General features: G+C 36.6%; 1 protein-coding gene across 1 annotated transcript in view; it reads left to right on the forward strand.

Moving 5' to 3' along the window:
- Positions 1-17,994, forward strand: part of VPS8 (VPS8 subunit of CORVET complex) — a 280,105-nt gene that overhangs the window by 103,512 nt on the left and 158,599 nt on the right. The window contains exons 24-28 of the mRNA XM_036850709.1: positions 386-475; positions 3,042-3,093; positions 14,444-14,486; positions 15,913-15,985; positions 16,275-16,394. Of these exons, the coding sequence (XP_036706604.1) occupies positions 386-475; positions 3,042-3,093; positions 14,444-14,486; positions 15,913-15,985; positions 16,275-16,394 (378 nt within the window). The remainder of the gene's footprint in view (positions 1-385; positions 476-3,041; positions 3,094-14,443; positions 14,487-15,912; positions 15,986-16,274; positions 16,395-17,994) is intronic.

Here is a 17,994-nt window from a genome sequence, read left to right on the forward strand (position 1 = left end):
TAGAGAATAGGTCTGGGTTTGTCTTACCTATCACTTTATCCACAGTGCCTAGGAGAGGACCTGAATATGGATGTTCAGTAAATATTTGTAGAACTAGTGACCAAAGGTAAGATGGATATGGAAAGGGGGAGGATAAAGAAGAAATAAAATCAGACATTGGAGGATGTTTAAAAGTAGCTATTGTACTGTTGAAAGTAACATTGAACCTACAACAGATCTTACCCTGGCATTGTGTTTGAGTACTTCAATTTCAGTTTTTTTCAGAGAAGGAATAAGAAAAATTAGGAAAGAGAATTTAAGATCTTCCCCATTCTTAAAGCTTTGAGGAAAGTTATTGGTGAGATTTGCTCAATTGTGTGGACCAAGCAACTTTTCCTTTTTACAGGTAGTTCTCATGTGTTGGGAAAATCGGCTATATGATGCTATGATCTATGTCTACAACAGAGGCATGAATGAATTTATTAGTCCAATGGAGGTAAGATACGTTCTAACTTATACGCATATTTAACACTGTCTATTAATGTTTTTTCCCTTCTCTCCATTTGCTTTGAATAGTTTGTTTTCATCCAATCACTTTAAAATTTCTTGTAGATTTATTAGACTTGCACCCATTGTTATTTAGGACTTTAGATAGTCTTTAGTTTTATACCTTCTACCATTGCTTTCTTTTTTATCTGCATAAGTAGGTATTTAAATCCCAGGGAACGATAGATAAAATTAAAAGCCCATTAGACTTTAAGATTTTTTCTAAAAAATTTTGATATTATTATAGCTTTTCCAAAAGGTTTAAGAAATTCATTATATATATTTACTGTATAGAGTAATGGCACTATTGAGTAATATTATTTTGTAGATATATTCTTCTAGGGGAAGGTCCTGAAAATGGTGGGAGGTCATGATTTGCCAATTGCTAATTTGTTGCTTTTCCTATTTCAGAATTTTATAGCATTTATTATAATTTCTTATTCTCCTTACCGTTAGAAGAGAGCATCTAAAAAGCATTTGGGCTTATTTTAAAAAGAACCAAACCCATCTTCATCTTGTTATTTCCCTTAAATTTATAGACAGAATTATGGGTTATGGATTGTGGATGCATGTCGTGCCCTGCCAGCCCATTGCTTTATTACAGTGACTTCATTACCTGGATCAGAAGACCCAGGCTTCTCCTGAAGGCATCCAGTCAACTTTTTTGCATATTTAATGGACATCCAAAACCATCTTCAGTATTAAGTCAGCAGTCATTCTATGATATTTCAGTCTTCTTTAAATATATTTAGCTTGGTAGGTGAATATCCCTCTAATTCATAACTCCTTCAGTTTTGGCTGTACTTCTTGTCTCTTGGTCATTTTCCAAATGAGTGCCACAGCCCTTCCCACTGGTTTTGACCTTGACTGTCTGTATTTCAGATAAGTATTTTTAACATTTGCACACCTCTTAGCTGACTCTTCAGTGAGGTCCATGACCTGCGCGCACGCAAAAATGTTCTCCATCCCACTATTAAACCACAATTAGGAAGAATTAATGCAGTTTCTAGTTTCTCTCAAAATAATCTGTGAAAACAGATTCTAATTTGATGCATTCTATGTTGATTAAAATGGTTGTGGGGTTTTTGTTATTGTTGCTTTTGAAGTTTTTGTTTTGTGTGGATTCTTTATTCCTCAAAATCTGGTTTGCATTTATAGCTATGCATCTCAGATGGAACACTTTTCTATTGACGTTGCCTTGTTTTGTGTTAAGAGTAGTTTTCAAGTTAATGACTTTCAGCAGGAGCTTGGTATTTGTTATTAAATAGTCATTTGGAGATTTTAGCAGTGGGAAGTTAGATGCATCCTGTGATTGCTATTTTATAATTCTCTGCCTATAAAAGAGATCACTATTCAGTGTTTAAAGTTTAGTTATTTCAGTTTAAAGAGATTTAAACTGAAAATCACAGTGATTTACCAGTGATCCTACTAAAACAGTTCATGTCCACATTTAGTCATTTCAGTTTAAGGTCCAAATTAAAAGAATCTGAAAAAGAATAGATATATGTATAACTAAATCTTTTTGCTGTACACCTGAAACTAACACAACATTGTAAATCAACTGTACTCCAATATAAAATAAAAATTAAAAAAAAAAGAGGAACTGTAGTGCCTTTTGAAATTTTCTAGATTTTCTAGAATGAAAGACAGTGTCATCATACTTGAGATGACTACCATAGTTTCTGACATCTTTAGTTCTAGTTTTGGCTGCTTCTGAGTGCCTTGTGTTGGGAGGAAAAACTTTTCCTCTACCACCTGAAACCCGAATGGTGGGGAGAGGGCTGTGAATGAACTGACAACAGGAGAAAAGGCAAGGTTTGTTCACAGTTGTACCGGGAGCACGCGGAAATGAGTAAATCACTGAACAACCAGAGAAGTAAAGGTTTATATACCAGTTTAACGAAATTTGGGGTGTGAGGGAGGGATTTAGGTTTTCCTTGGAGAATATGAATAGTTTTATTGAGCTTTTTGTTGCTAATGAACAGCTGGCTTTGCACCACCTCCCAGTGCTAAGGGTCAATCTTCTCCTAAATAGGAAACTCCCTCCCAGGAAGGCCAACATAGTTTTGCCATTAATCTTGTGTTTCCAGGGGCTCTGCTTATATTTAGGTGTTTGTTTCTATGGCTGCTGACTGTTCACGTGTTTTCAGCTTAAAGTAATCTTACCCTTTTGGTGGGCTATTAATCCCTTGACTTGCTTACTATTTTTTAAAGAATAAAGTACTTTTAGGAACCTAAGGATATCTTATATTAGAAATAATGATCTCAACAAGGACCTTCTTCTAACTGGTATTTATTAAATGGTTTCTTTCAGTGAGGAATATAACAATAATGATTTCCCAGTGATCCTACGAAAACAGTTCATGTCCACATTAAGAGTTTTTATATTTAATCTTAATAGCAAATGACTATCTGATTCAATCAGAGAAAGGTGATTAATAGCATAAGATTTAGATTATTTTTTAAAATATTTTTTTCAGATGATGTTGATTGTTTTCCTATTAATTTTTATGCAGAAACTTTTCAGAGTCATTGCACCTCCTTTGAATGCAGGAAAGACGCTAACAGGTATTAATTTTCTAAGCCTTAATTTTTTTCTCTTTAAAAATATTATTTAAATAACAAAATTCACCAATTTTATGCGTACAGTGTGAACTTCGATAATCGTACATGATCATGTAACCACCACCATAATCAAATTTTAGAAGGAGCAATATAGTTCCTTCACACTAAAAAGTTTCCTCCTGTCCCTTGTACTCTAACCTTTCCCCACAGTCCCATCTCCAGGCAATCACTGATCTACTTTCCTTTATTGCTATTCATGTAAGTAGATCATACACTATGTAATCTTGATCTTGGTGTTTTATTTCTTTCACTTAGCTTAATGTTTTTTAAATTCATCCATGTCGTTGCATATATTATTTTGTTCCCTTTAATTGCTGAATGGTATTCCATGGGTTGGATATACTGTTATTTGTTTATCTGTTAACCAGTTGAAGGACATTCAAGTTGCTTCTGGATTGGAGTTATTATAAGTAATGCTGCTACGTTTGCGAATGAGTTTTGTTATGTTTTTAATTAAACTTTTTATTATGAGGAAATTGTAGCTTCACATGCAATTGTATGAAATGACACAAGAGATCCAGTATACTCTTTACCCATTTTCCCTCGGTGATAACATCTTGCAAACCTAAAGCACAATATCACAACCAGATATTCACATTGATAAAGTCACGATACAGAACAGTTTTATCACCACAGGTATCCTTATGTTGTCCTTATCCTCCATTGCTGACTCCTAGCTATGAATAAGTTTTTGTGTGGGCATATGTGTTAATTCTTCTTGGGCAACTACCTAGAATGGAATGGATGGATTGTATGGTAAATGTATGTTTTACTTTCTAAGGTACTACTATTTGGTTTTTCAAAATGGCTGTACCATTTTGCATTCCCATCAGCAACATATGAGAGTTCTGATAGCTCCATATCCTTGCAGGCACTTGGTACTGTCAGTCTTTTTACGTCTTTTAAAAATTTTAGCCATTCTAGTGGGTGGATAATGGTATCACATTGTGATTTAAATTTTTATTTTCCTGGTGGTTAGTGATGTTCAGCATCTTTTCATGTGTTCTTGCCCATTCACGTATCTTTTTTGTGAATCATCTGTTTAAATCTTTTAGCACTTTTTAGAAGGTTAAGGAAGAGGTGTTATTTGACTTCATATTATTGAGTTCTAGGCACGTGAACTCCCCACCGGAGCCTGTAAGAGTTCTTTATGTAGTCTGGATACAAGACATTTTAAAATATGTGTTTCGCAAAAATTTTCTCCCAGTCCATTGCTTACCGTTTTGTTTTTTTAACCATGTTTTTCAAAGAACAAAAGTTTTTAATCTTCATGAGGTCCATTTTATTTATTTTTCTTCAGTAGTTTTAGACCTTTGATGTTCTGGTTAAGAAATCTTTGTCCAACTCAACATCATAAAGATTTTACATGCCCATGTCCTTCTAGAGTTCCAGAAATGTGTTGGAGCTTTTGAAAGCCCCTGCAGACCTCTCATTCTCCAGTTTTTCCTTTTAAGTTTTTTGGTGGGTCTCTAATTAGTCTCTTCTGGGGGCACTGCCTCTGGCACCTGTAAAGTTAAATAATGTGCCTTGGGGATAGTGCTGTTTGCTTAGAGTAAGCTCTGAGTCAGGACAAAAAAAAGACAAGCCCTGAGAATGGAGCTGTTGAGTGAGCTGCCAGATAGGTTAGATAGTGACAGTTCTCTTAAGGATGGGCTTTTGGGGAGCTCCAAACCCATTTTGCCCCCTGGAGTGGTTGCTAGGTTGCTGGTTTTCACAGCTACCATAGCTGCAAGGCGGTTGGTTTCAAAGCTACGGTGAAGGTGGGGGAAGGGGGATGGGACTAGGTAATGTTAAGCCACCATGAAGCTCACAGTTCTTACCGAGATTCAGGCATTTTTCTTGAATAAACATTCCGTGGATTATTGCAAGCCTTCAGTTAATTTCAAGAGTTCTGGAAAAGTTGATTTTGACTGTTTCTGCCAGTATTCTCTTTGCTTTCATGGAGGAGCAGATTACTGAAGGTTATTCCTCCACCATCTCATAGGTCAGTCCCTCTGGGTTTTGGTTTTGTTTGGTTTGCTCTTTTTTCCTCTCTGTTCTTCTCCTTGGGTGATTTCTATTGCTCTACTTTCAGGTTCACGCTTTGATGTAAACTCAGCTGTTAAATACACTCAGTGCATTTTTATCTTCCACAATAGTATTTTTCAGTTCTGTAATTTTTATTTGGTTCTTTTTTTATTGTTTCTGTTTCTTTCCTGCATCTCTTCATTTATCTGTTCAAATTTTCATGCATTGAAACATGTTTTATTTCATTGAGGATAAATATAATAGTTGATTTAAAATTCTTATCAGTTCTAACATTTTGTTCATTTCAGGATTGGACTTGATTTTCTTTTCTCTTAAGAAAAATATATTTTATTTTCTTGTTCCTTCACATGTTGGATAATTTTAGATTGTATCCTGGATATTTGAATGTTACATTATGGAGATTCTGGGTTCTATTATTTTTCTTCACTGAGAATTTTTTCTCTTTATTTTATCAGGTAATTTTCTTGGCTGGGCTTGAATTGCAGACTCTTTCTATTGTGGCTTTCTAGTGTGTCTCCAGTCTCTTCTCAAAAGGTCCTTTGTCTTTAGCTGGTCTGCTTTGATTCTGTCCCACGTGTGTGGCTTAGGGATCAGTCAGTGATGAAGGTAGTCAAGTTTGAGGATCCTCTTTCTGGCTTTCTTTTTGCAAGATTCTGCCAGTCTGTTTACTGTTCACATGTCCTACCTTCTCTAGTTCCCCAACCAGAAAAATTGCTGGTTTTCCCATGTGAGCCCCCAGCTGCTGCTGTGCTTGCCACACAGACTGCACTTAGTCACAGGCTGAAAGCCTGTGATGGTAATTTACTTGTATACCTCCCTGTCTCCTCTCCTCTGAGCACATGAACTCCACACCAGAGCCTGTCTGCTTCTCTTCACACTTCAGGACCTTCAGGGAGGGAACTCCAGTCGTGGTTCTGACTTTTTCTGTATGGCTGAGCTGCTTTGACTGTTGTTTGTACATGGTGGTTTAGGGATCAGTCACGGATGTGGGTAGATAGTTTGGAGATCCCCTCTTTGACTCTTTCCCTTTTGTGCTTCCCCTAGTCTCTTCCACATTCATGGTTTCCTGGCTGCACTTTTCTGGTCCCCTGTGCCAGAAAGATTAGGAGTTCTCCATCCCCCACCGCCTCTGTGTGAAGTTACTTGTGTGGCTGCCAGTCTGTCCTCTTCCCAGTGAGTGTGAACTCGCTGCCAGACTTGTCTACTTCTGTCTCCTCTTCAGTAGCTTCAGGTAGCGTTTCGTATTATGTCCAGGTTTTATAGGTTTTTTTTTCTGTAAGGACAGGAGCACGGAGGGTAATTTGGTAGAGTCTTAGTCCCTCTTTAGTCTTAGTCCGTTTTCAGTTGCCCTGAAACTAATCCTTTTGAAACAAACTTGAAAATTGTCTTCCACATAATATATGTAGCAGAAGTTAAAGTAGACTATTAAGAACTCCAACCAACAAGGACCTACTTTAAAAAAAAAAAAAAAGACTATTAAGAATTCCAAATGGAGTGGATGAGCTTTTGCAACAGAAAATTGTCTAAAAAAAGATTTTGGGGAGAGAAAAGTAGAAAGGGGGTCAGGAAAATTAAATACTGTGTCAATTCAGTATACATTTACCAAGCACTTCCATGTTCCAGATGCTGTGCTGGATGCTAGGAACACAGAGATAGACAGACTCCATGCCCTTAAACTCACAGTAATGGAATAATGGAGATGGATACGTTAAACAAGTAAATTTAACTGTCTCTAGGAATATCATGAGCTAGATGCATCCTATCTGAGATTTCTAGCAATAAAGGTTTATCTAATTAGCCAGTAAACATGTACCATGCTAATTGAGTTGGATCAAATAACATTTGGGACTTCTGGTTTTTGGTCTGGCAGAGAAAGAATTTAGAAGTCACCACTCTGTCCTACTAACAAGTAAAAAGCTCAACAAACTGAAAAATCAACACTTCTTCTTAGATCTGCCAGAGAAGTAAGGTCACAGGCCAAACCATTGCACCAAAAACTAGAGAGACAGGCAGATGCAGAAAATCACAACTGACAGGATCAGACATCTCTGCAGGAACCAGTGCTAGGGTAGGAAAATCTGAACTGCAATTGATGATTTGTTGCAGGCTCAATGTGAACAAGTCTGAAATTTAAAAACTCCAGGAGGACCCGGTCGTAGGGAAGCCTCCACACTTTTGTGAAATTTACCTCCAGGACTGCTACCGGGTTCTCACGGTGATCATCAGAGAAAAATCCCTTGTGCTTCTGCAGGGGGATGGGAGAAAGGAACCATTTTGAAATATGTCAGAGCATTCTGTGTTTCTTAACTAAAGCCGCCCTTCAGGAAAAACTATTTTGCCGAAGCTTGACCTGCTGTGGGTTTATCAGAGCCGAACTTACCTGGGAGAAGGAAAATATCCAACTCCAGCACCTTCAACCCATTCTGTCCACCTAAGGGGGAAAAAAACTGAGAAGCACTGGTGAAGTTCACATTCCAGGGTCACAGGTTTACCCAAAGACTGAGACCTAATCAAGACTATAGAACACTTCCCTCTCTTCACACCTTACTACCACATTACTAAAGATCTATTTACTGTAGTGCCTTTTACCCAGTGCATCATGTGTGCCTTTCAAAAATTACAAGGCATACTAAAAGGCAAAAAAGTTGAAGAGTTTGAAGTTTGAAGAGACAGAACAAACATCAAAACTAGACTTAGATGCGGCAGGAGTATTGGAATTATTAGACCAGGAATTTAAAAAAATACTATGATTAATATATTAAGGGATTTAATGGAAAAAGTAAGCAACATGCAAGAACAGGTGGATAATATAAGCAGAGAGATGGAAATTCTAAGAAAGAATCAAAAATAAATGTTAAACATCAAAAACAATGTAGCAGAAATGAGGAATGCCTTTGATGGTCTCATTAGTAGACTAGACACACAGCTGGGGAAAGAATCTCTGAGCTTGAGGATATAACATTAGAAAGTTCTAGAACTGAAAAGCAAAGAGAAGAAGACTGGAAAAGTAGAACAGAATATCCGAGAACTATAGGACAATTACAAAATGTGTAACATACATGTAATGGGAATATCAGAAGGAGAATAAAGGGAGAAGGGAACAGAAGCAATATTTGAAACAATAATGACTGAGGATTTCCCCAGATTAATGTCAGACACCAAACCATAGATCCAGGAAGCTTAGAGTACACCAAGCAGGATAAGCAGGAAAAAAAAAAAAGAAAACAAAAAACTCTACAAGTAGGCATATATTCAAACTGCAGAAAATAAAAGGTAAAGAGAGAATAAAATATTTAAGGTTTTGAGAGAAAAACCCACCAACATAGAATTTTGTATCCTGAGGAATTATTCTTCAAAAGCAAAAGAGAAAGACTTTCTCAGACAAACAGAAATTGAGGGAATTTGTTACCAATAGAAATGTCTTGCAGGAAATGTTAAAAGAAGTTCTTTAGAGAGAAAGAAAATAATATAGATAAGAAATCTGGATCCAAGAAAGGAGGAACATCAGAGAATGATTAGTAAAGGTAGAATAAAAACTTACATTTTTCTTACTCTTAATTGAGCCATCAGATAGCACTTTATTCAAAATAATAATAGCAATAGTGTATTTGATATTATATGCTTGTGTGTGTATGCTTATGTATAAATGAAATGAATGACAGCAAGGATACAGTTATAGGAGGGAGGAATTAGGACTATTTTGTTATTATAAGGTCCTTGTACTACCCATGAAGCAGTATAGTGCTATTTGGAAGTAGGTTTGGATTAGTTGTAAATGTGTGCTGCAAACTTGAGGGCAACAACTAAAAATAGACACATAATAGATGTAATATGAAAGGGGAGAAAATGGAGTCATATAAAGTACTCAGTTAAGACTACAAAAGGCAGGAAAAGTGTTGAAGACAAAATTTGGAATAAAGAACAAGAAATAGAAAACAGTAACAATATGGTAGATATTAATCCAACTATGTTAATAATCATTTTAAATATCAGTAGTCTATACCAATTAAAAGAGATTGTTAAAATGGATTAAAAAACAAGACCCAACTAAGTGTTGGGTATAAGAAACCCATTTTAAATATGAAGACACATTAAGTAAAGAAATGGAGAAAGGTGTACTATAATAATACTACTCAAAAGAAAGCTGGAATAGCTATATTAATTTCAGACACAGCCAACTTCAGAGCAAAGAAAATTATCAGGGATAAAGAGAGGCCTTACACAATACTCCAAGAAGACGTAATGATCCTTAATCTGTGTGCACCTAACAACAGTGTCAAAATACACGAGGCAAAAACTGATAGAATAGCAAGGAGAAATAGGTAAATCCACGGTTATAGTTGGAGACTTTTAACACTCCTCTATCAGAAATGGACAGATCCTGCAGGCAGAAAATCAGTAAGGACATAGTTGAGCTGAAGTTATGAACTAAGCACCATCATTCAGCTGGATACTACTGGCATCTATAGGCTCCTTTATCCAACAATAACACATTACACATTCTTCTCGAGCTCACATGAATCATTCACCAAGATAGACCATGTTCTGGGTCATAAAACACACCTCAACAAACTTAAGAGAATAGAAATCATATAATGCTTGCTCTCAGACCACAATGGAATTAAACTAGAAAATACTAAGAGAAAGAAAGCTGGAAAGTTCCCAAATACTTGGAAATTAAACAACATATTTCTAAGTAATACATGGACAAAGAAATCTCAAGAGAAATTTAAGAGTAATTTGAACTAAATGAAAATACTTACAAAAATTTGTGAGATGCAGCAAAAGCAGTGCTTGGAGGGAAATTTATAACATTGAATGCATATAGCAGAAAAGAAAAAGATCTAAAATCAATACTCTAAGCTTCTACCTTAGGAATTTGGAAAAAAGAACAAATTAAATCCAAAGTGAGCAGAAGAAAAGAAAAGAAAAATTAGAGCAGAAATTAATAAAATTGAAAACAGGAAATCAGTTGAGAAAATTGTTGATTTGGGGTGATTTGGTTAAAACCAAAAGCTGTTTCTTTGAAAAGATCAATAAAATCTATAAGTCTCCAGTCAGGCTAACTTAGATAAAAAGGAGAGAAGACACAAATTACTAATATCAGAAATGAAAGAGGGGACAACCGTACAGATCCCATGGGCATTAAAAGGATAATAAAATATTATTATGAACAATTCTTTGCTCATAAATTTGATAACCCAGATGAAACAGGCCAATTTTTTGAGAGATAAAATTTGCCAAAACTCACACAAGAAGAAACAGACAATCTGAATAAGCCTGTATCTATTAAAGAAATTGAACCAGTAATTAATAACCTTCTAAAACAGAAAGCACCAGGCCCAGATGTGTTTCACTGGTGAATTTTACCAACCATTTAAGGGAGAAATTATGCCAATTCTCTACAATCTCTTCAGAAGACAGAGCTCAGGGAATACTTTCTAACGTTTTCTATGAGGCCTGCATTACCCTGATACCAAAACCAAAGACATTACAAGGAAAGAAAATTTACAGACCAGCATCTCTCATGAACATAGATGCAAAAATTCTCAACAAAATATTAGCAAATTGAATCCAGCAAGCTATAAAAAGAATTATACAACACAACTGAGATTTTATACCAGGTATGCAAGGCTGCTTCAACATTTGAAAATTAATTAATGTATTCCATCACATCAGTAGGCTAGAGAAGAAAAATCACATGATCATGTATCAGTAGATGCAGAAAAAACATTTAACAAAGTCCAACTCCCATTCATGATAAAAACTCTCAGCAAATTAGGAATACAGGAAAACTTCCTCAACTCGATAAAGAACATGTACAGAAACCCTACAGCTAATGTCATACTTATTGATGAGAAACAATGGTGAGGAACAGGGCAAGGATGTCCTCTTCTTACCACTGCTTTTCAACGTCATACTGAAAGTCCTAGCTAATGCAAAAAGACAAGAAAAGCAAATAAAAGGTATAACAATTTGGAAGGAAGAAATAAAACTGTCTTTGTTTACAGGTGACATGATCATTTATGTAGAAAGTCTGAAAGAATTGACCCAAAAACTCCTGGAACTAATAAACAGTTGTTGCAAGTTTGCACATACAAAGTTAATATACAGAAGGCAGTGACTTTACTATATACTTGCAGTGAACAAGTGGAATTTGAAATTAAAAACACATTACCATTTATATTAGCACCCTAAAAAATGAGATACTTATGTATAAATCTGACAAAGTTTGTACAAGATCTGTATGAGGAAAACTACAAAACTCTGATGAAAGATATCAAAGAACTAAGTAAATGGAGAGATATTCTGTGTTCATGGATAGGAAGACTCAATACTGTCAAAATGTCATTTTGTCCCAAGTTGATCTACAGATTCAGTGCAATCCCAGTCAAAATCCCAGCAAGTTATTTTTTTGGGTATTAACAAACTGATTCTGAAATTTATATGGAGAAGCAAAAGACCCAGAATAGCTAAGGCAGTATTTAGACAGAAGAACAAAGTTGGAGGACTGACACTACCTGACTTCAAGACTTAATATAAAGGTACTATAATCAAGACAGTGTGGTATTGGCAAAAGAATAAAAAAAAAGATCGGTAGAACAAAATAGCTCTGAAATAGACTCTCATAAACATAGCCGACTGATCTTTGAAGAAGCAAAGGCAATACATTGGTGTAAAGATAGTCTTTTCAACAAATGATGCTGGAACAACTGGACATCCACACACAAAGAAGTTGACTCTAGACACAGACCTTACACTCTTCACAAAAATTAATTCAAAGTACATCATAGACCTAATTGGAAAATGCAAAACTATAAAATATCTAGAAGATAACGCAGGCAGTAACCTAATTGACTGTAGTTATGGTGATGAATTTTTAGATACAACACCATCCACGAAAGAAAGATTATTATCCATGAAAGAAGTAATTGATAATCTGGGCTTCATTAAAATTAAAAACTTTTGCTCTGCAAAACACAATGTCAAGAGAATGAGAAGATAATCCACAGATTGGGAGAAAATATTTGCAAAAGACTGTTATCCAAAGTATACAAATAACTCTTAAAACTTGACAAAAGAAAATCAATAACGTGGACTTCCCTGGTGGCACAGTGGTTAGGAATCTGTCTGCCAATGCAGGGGACACGGGTTCGAGCCCTGGTCCAGGAAGATCCCACATGCCACGGAGCAACTAAGTGCGTGCGCCACAACTACTGAGCCTGTGCTCTAGAGCCCGTGAGCCACACTGTTGAGCCCGTGTGCCACAACTACTGAAGCCCATGCACCTAGAGTCTGTGCTCTGCAACGAGAAGCCCGTGCACTGCAACGAAGAGTAGCCCCCGCTTGCCACAACTAGAGAAAGCCCGCATGCAGCAACGAAGACCCAATGCAGCCAAAAATAAAATAAATAAGTGAATAAATTTATTAAAAAAAAAGAAAATGAATAATGTGATTAAAAAATGAGCAAAGACCTGAACACACATCTCACCAAAGAAGATATACAGACGGCAAGTAAGCATATTGAAAGATGTTCAACATCATCAGGGAATTACAAATTAAAACAACAGTGGGATACCAGTACACATATCTATTAGAATGGCTGAAATCTGGAACATCAACAACACCAAATGCTGGCTAGAATGTGGAGCAATAGGAACTCTCATGTATTGCTGGTGGGAATGCAAAATGGTACAGCCACTGTGGAAGACAGTTTGACAATTGCTTATAAAACTAAACATACTCGTACTGTATGATCCAGCAGTTACACTCCTTTACCCAAAGGTGTTGAATATTTATCCACACAAAGACCTCTGCACAGATGTTGATAGTAGCTCTCTTCATAATTGCCCAGACTTGGAAGCAACCAAGATATTCTTAAGTAGGTGAATGGGTGAATAAAGTGTGGTACATCCATACAATGGAATATTATTCAGCACTAAAGGTAAATGAACTATCAAGCCATGAAAAGACTTGGAGGAAACTTAAATGCATTACTAAGTGAAAGAAGCCAGTCTGAAAAGGTTACATCATGTATGATTCCGATTATATGACATTGTGGAAAAGGCAAAACTATGGAGACAGTAAAAGGATCAACGTTTGTTAGGGGTTGGGGGCAAAGGAGGGATGAATAGGTAGAGCACAGGATTTTTAGGGCATTGAAGCTATTCTGTATGATACTATAATGGTGGATATATGTCATTATACATTTGTCAAAGCGCATAGAATGTACAACACCAAAAGTGAACCTTAATATGAACTGTGGGCTTTAGGTGGTAATGTGCCAGTGTATGTTCATTGATTATAAGAAATGTCCCACTGGTGCAGGGTGTTGTCAGTTGGGGGGTCGTGTGGTGTGGGGATCAAGGGGTAGATGGGAAATCTCTATACCTTCCTCTCAGTTTTGCTGTGAACATAATTAAAACTTCTCTAAAAAACAACGTTTATTGATTCGAAAAGCGGAATTGAAGCAGAATGTAATTATTCATACGATTTTGAGCAATTCAAGTTTATTTGCACTTACAACAACACAGATTTGGAGTATTTATAAAGGATTATTGATTAAGAGATATACACTTGCTTGCATTATTCCAGTATTCGTGTCAAAAGTAGAAATTTCAGTTCATCAGTATTACCAACTACAGATTCCTGTAATCTGCACACTGTAAGGCTTACTAATCACTTCACCCACTCCTGATGCTCTTACACTATTCTTTGTTAACTTTGATCTTTTAGCCTAAAACTTAGTCTAATTATGTTTCCAATTTCTTTTAACCAAGAAATAGGTTTATACTACCAGATGACAGAATCTTACATTTTAGACGTAACTTAGGATACAAAGGGTCCGAAAGAGTGTTTAGTCTTAAGTTTCTTAAACATTTGTGAACAAGAGTCCATGTTACAAATAAGAAGACATTATAGTTATGCCTTAATATTAATTAGTTAATTCAGCAACTCATTGCCTGCTCAATACCTTCCCTGGGTCCAAGCTATTCGTTAAGCCAACAGTACATAGACCTCTACACTAAGATTTATACCTTCTACATGTACCCTTGAATGACTCATTGATTTTGTGTCTGTGAAAAGAATCTAAAGGAAATTCTAAAAATAATAATAATTAAAGCGGTCTCATCTCACTTTTCTATTGTTTGGGAATATACCTGCCTCACCTTAAATGCCAAGTTTTATTTTTTGTTTCCACATAAAGATTATATTTCTGAAAAGGTTTTGAGAGAGAATTGCTAAAGATACTTCTCTATTTTAGATGAGCAAGTTGTTATGGGCAACAAGCTTCTTGTATATATTAGGTAAGAGATTTTTAATTTATTTATGTGTGTATGCTTCTTTTACAGAATTTCTCCTCTATTCTTAGAGGTACTGTCATCTGTTGTCTGTACAGTGCTTTTCGTTTTTCAGTGTTCTTTCATGTACAGCAGTGCTTCTGAACGGTGGGTGATTCTGTCCCCCATCCCCTCTCCCCTCCGCCAGACATTTGCAACGCCTAAAGAGCTTTTTGCTTTGTCACAGCTGGGGTGGGGTGGAGATGCTCCCGGCATCTGGTGGATAGAGGCCAGGGGTGCTGCTGAGCATCGTGTAATGCACAGGGGAGTCCCCACAGCAAAGAGTTCTCTCTCCCGAAGTAACAACAGGGCAGAGGTTGAGAAACCCTGATACAGAGTATTTTACTTTTACTACCAACAAGTCTGTGGGATATGTATTTGTCCATATTTTATATATAAGGGCAAGAGATTAGTTTGCATCACGAAGAAGTTAGTGACAGAAGTGAGCTGAAATGTTTATGTCCTTACTCCTGGAACAGAGTTCTTCCAATAGACTATGCAGGCTCAGAACTGTGTCCCGATAGAGCTTTTACATAGATAACTGGCTGGCAGACAGGCAGGAAGGTGGCAGAACCTGCTGGCACATCATTTTAGCTTCTGTATGCATCAGAGTTAACTTCGAGACCTATTTCACATTTGTTACATTGGTTTTTTAGTGTAGAAGAACATGTATAGCATTTACCTAGTACTTTATCTTCTGTACTTTAAACTTCTAAGAATATGCAGGTATCTAGCTGTCTCTAACATTCAAAATTGATGACTGCTTCAAATTCGCTTAAAATTCACTTCTCCCTACCCCCGCTGCCAAATGAGGGCATTTTCAGGAGACATTTTTATAATCCAGCCCACAAAGCAAGTCATTAGCCATTAGGAAGGTCTGATTTGGAGGTAAAACTGTACAGTTAATTTCTCATGAGATTCTAATTCTCTCCGACGGCTTGTCTGACTACAGATATTTTTTAGCCTAGCTCATTCCCCATCTTTATTCACCATTCTTAGAACCACTGGATTTAAGTCTCTGAGAACAGGAGGCTTTTGCCTGTTAACAGTATAATGATGCTGTTAGTCTCTTTCCAGATGCTGGGTATGAGACTTTTAGGTAATCTGTCCTTATTCCTTCTTGCCTATTTAGCGCAGCTTGAGTTTTTCTTAGGAAAAATAAGAAGAAATGAAAGCTGTTACTCAGTTACAGGGTGTGTTATTTCACCACCATCTCTGTTGCCCACATTTTCTGAACTGGCTATCATCTTGATCTGGGCTTGGACCTGACCTAACTGACAAAAGCTGAGCCTGCTTAAACTTCAAACTAGTATCTTGGGTTTGAGAAACAATGTGTTCCCGGGAAGTTAGCCCATTATAAGTCACCAAATCTGTTCTCTTTCTTCTCTTCTAGCTGTTGTCTAGCAGGTCGTGCCTATCCCCTTGGTGACATCCCTGAAGATCTTGTTCCCTTGGTTAAAAACCAGGTTGGTGCTATTTTCATAGCATTTTTACTCTCTTGTTAAAATGCGGTAAAGACAAATTGTAATAGAGGGTTACACATGGGTCAGGAGCTATCAGCTGTGACAGAAGAGAGGCTGCATACCATCGCTGAAGCCAGTAATTATGGCTGAGAGAGGTTAGAGAAGTTATAACACAGTGGCAATTTAAAGTAAATTCAACCTGCTTTTATTTTACCCAAATGGGAATCATTGCTTCAGCAAGATACTTCGTAAGGTGAGAAAATAATCACCTTTTTTTTTTTTCAACTTACAGGTTTTTGAATTTTTAATTCGCCTGCATTCAACAGAAGCTCCCCCTGAGGAAGAAATCTATCCCTATATTCGGACTTTGCTGCATTTTGACACAAGAGAATTTCTAAACGTATTGGCACTGGTAAGAAATAATAACGATTCTAAGGTATTTTTAAAAGGAGTCAGGGTGATAACTAAATGTATTGGCACTGGTAAGAAATAATATGATTCTAAGGTATTTTTAAAAGGAGTCAGGGTGATAATTTTTTTCTAATAGAAAGAAGGACAAATAATAGTCCTTATGCAAGTACAATTTTTATGCCCTAGCAGTAAGGCAGGGTTTCAAATGTTTAATTTTGTTGTGCCACCCATATTTTCTAATTCTTTTTCTCCCTTCTACCCTTCCTTTCCTGCTTCCTTCCCCTCTCTTTCCTCTCTCCCTGCCTGTTTCTCTGTGTCTGTCTGTCTGTCTCTGTTCTCTGTCTCTTTCTGACACATCCTTATTAAAAAGTTAAACCAGGGTTAGATGTGGTACATCCTTGATTTCATAAATTGTTAGTTTGTGTACTAAATATGGAAGATTGCTCTGAACGACATGTGGTGGTGATGATAGTAGAAGTAACTGGAGTTGAAGTGGAATGTGGAAGCTTGCTGAAAAAACATCCTTGTACATGTTTTATTAAAGATGGATTTGGGTGAGCCAGATTCTCTGTGAAAATGCCCCCAAGGGAATAATTATATAACACGATATACTTTCCCAATTAAATCATATTGTAGTTCTTTTTTAAAAAGCTTTTGATTATATGGACAGCACTTATATTTTAGTGTTTAGTGAAGCAGCAGGCTCACAAATTATTAAAAAACCAAATATTGTATGTGTACAATATTTGGAGAGAAAAAACAGGAAGGAAGTACATCTAAATATTAATAGTGATTAACTGTGTGAGATGGGGTAAATTTATTAAATGAGCATATAGTACTTTTGTAAGTTGAATAATAAACTTACAATTTTTAAAAATGCCTGTGAGAAGGTTGAGATCCCACTCATATCATATTTTGCATTAATTAATTTGAAAATCTGATTTCAGAAGTAGTAACTTTAATAGCATAGGAAGAAGGGAAAAGAAACTTAGAAGTCAGATCTAGGGACTTCCCTGGTGGTGAAGTGGTTAAGAATCCGCCTGCCAATGCAGGGGACACGGGTTCAAGCCCTGGTCTGGGAAGATCCCACATGCTGTGGAGCATTTAAGCCTGTGCACCACAACTACTGAGCCTGCGCTCTAGAGCCCGTGAGCCACAACTACTGAGCCCGCATGCCACAACTACTGAAGCCTGCACGCTTAGAGTCCGTGCACCGCAACAAAGAGTAGCCCCCGCTCGCCGCAACTAGAGAAAGCCCACGTGCAGCAACGAAGACCTAATGCAGCCAAAGATAAAATAAATAAATTAATAAATTAAAAAAGAGAAGTCAGATCTAGTTGGTTTAGGAGACCTTAGACGCCCAGAATAGAATATAAGGGCACTTAGTGTCTGGCATGTAGGATAAAAGAAACAAGAAGTGGTGGGGCTGGGGTTCAGAAAACATGATAGAGAGCAACAAAGAATTTTACCTAATTTTCCTGTTTTAAAGGGCTGTGGTAGCACTGAAGATTGGAATTATGCTCATGTCTGAATTATGATATTGGCATTGATTGTAAGGCTGAAATAAAAATCTCTGTCATTTACTTGACAAATATTTGAGT

This window comes from Balaenoptera musculus, chromosome 4 (assembly GCF_009873245.2).
Source record: "Balaenoptera musculus isolate JJ_BM4_2016_0621 chromosome 4, mBalMus1.pri.v3, whole genome shotgun sequence".
In the NCBI taxonomy this organism is placed as follows: domain Eukaryota; kingdom Metazoa; phylum Chordata; class Mammalia; order Artiodactyla; family Balaenopteridae; genus Balaenoptera; species Balaenoptera musculus.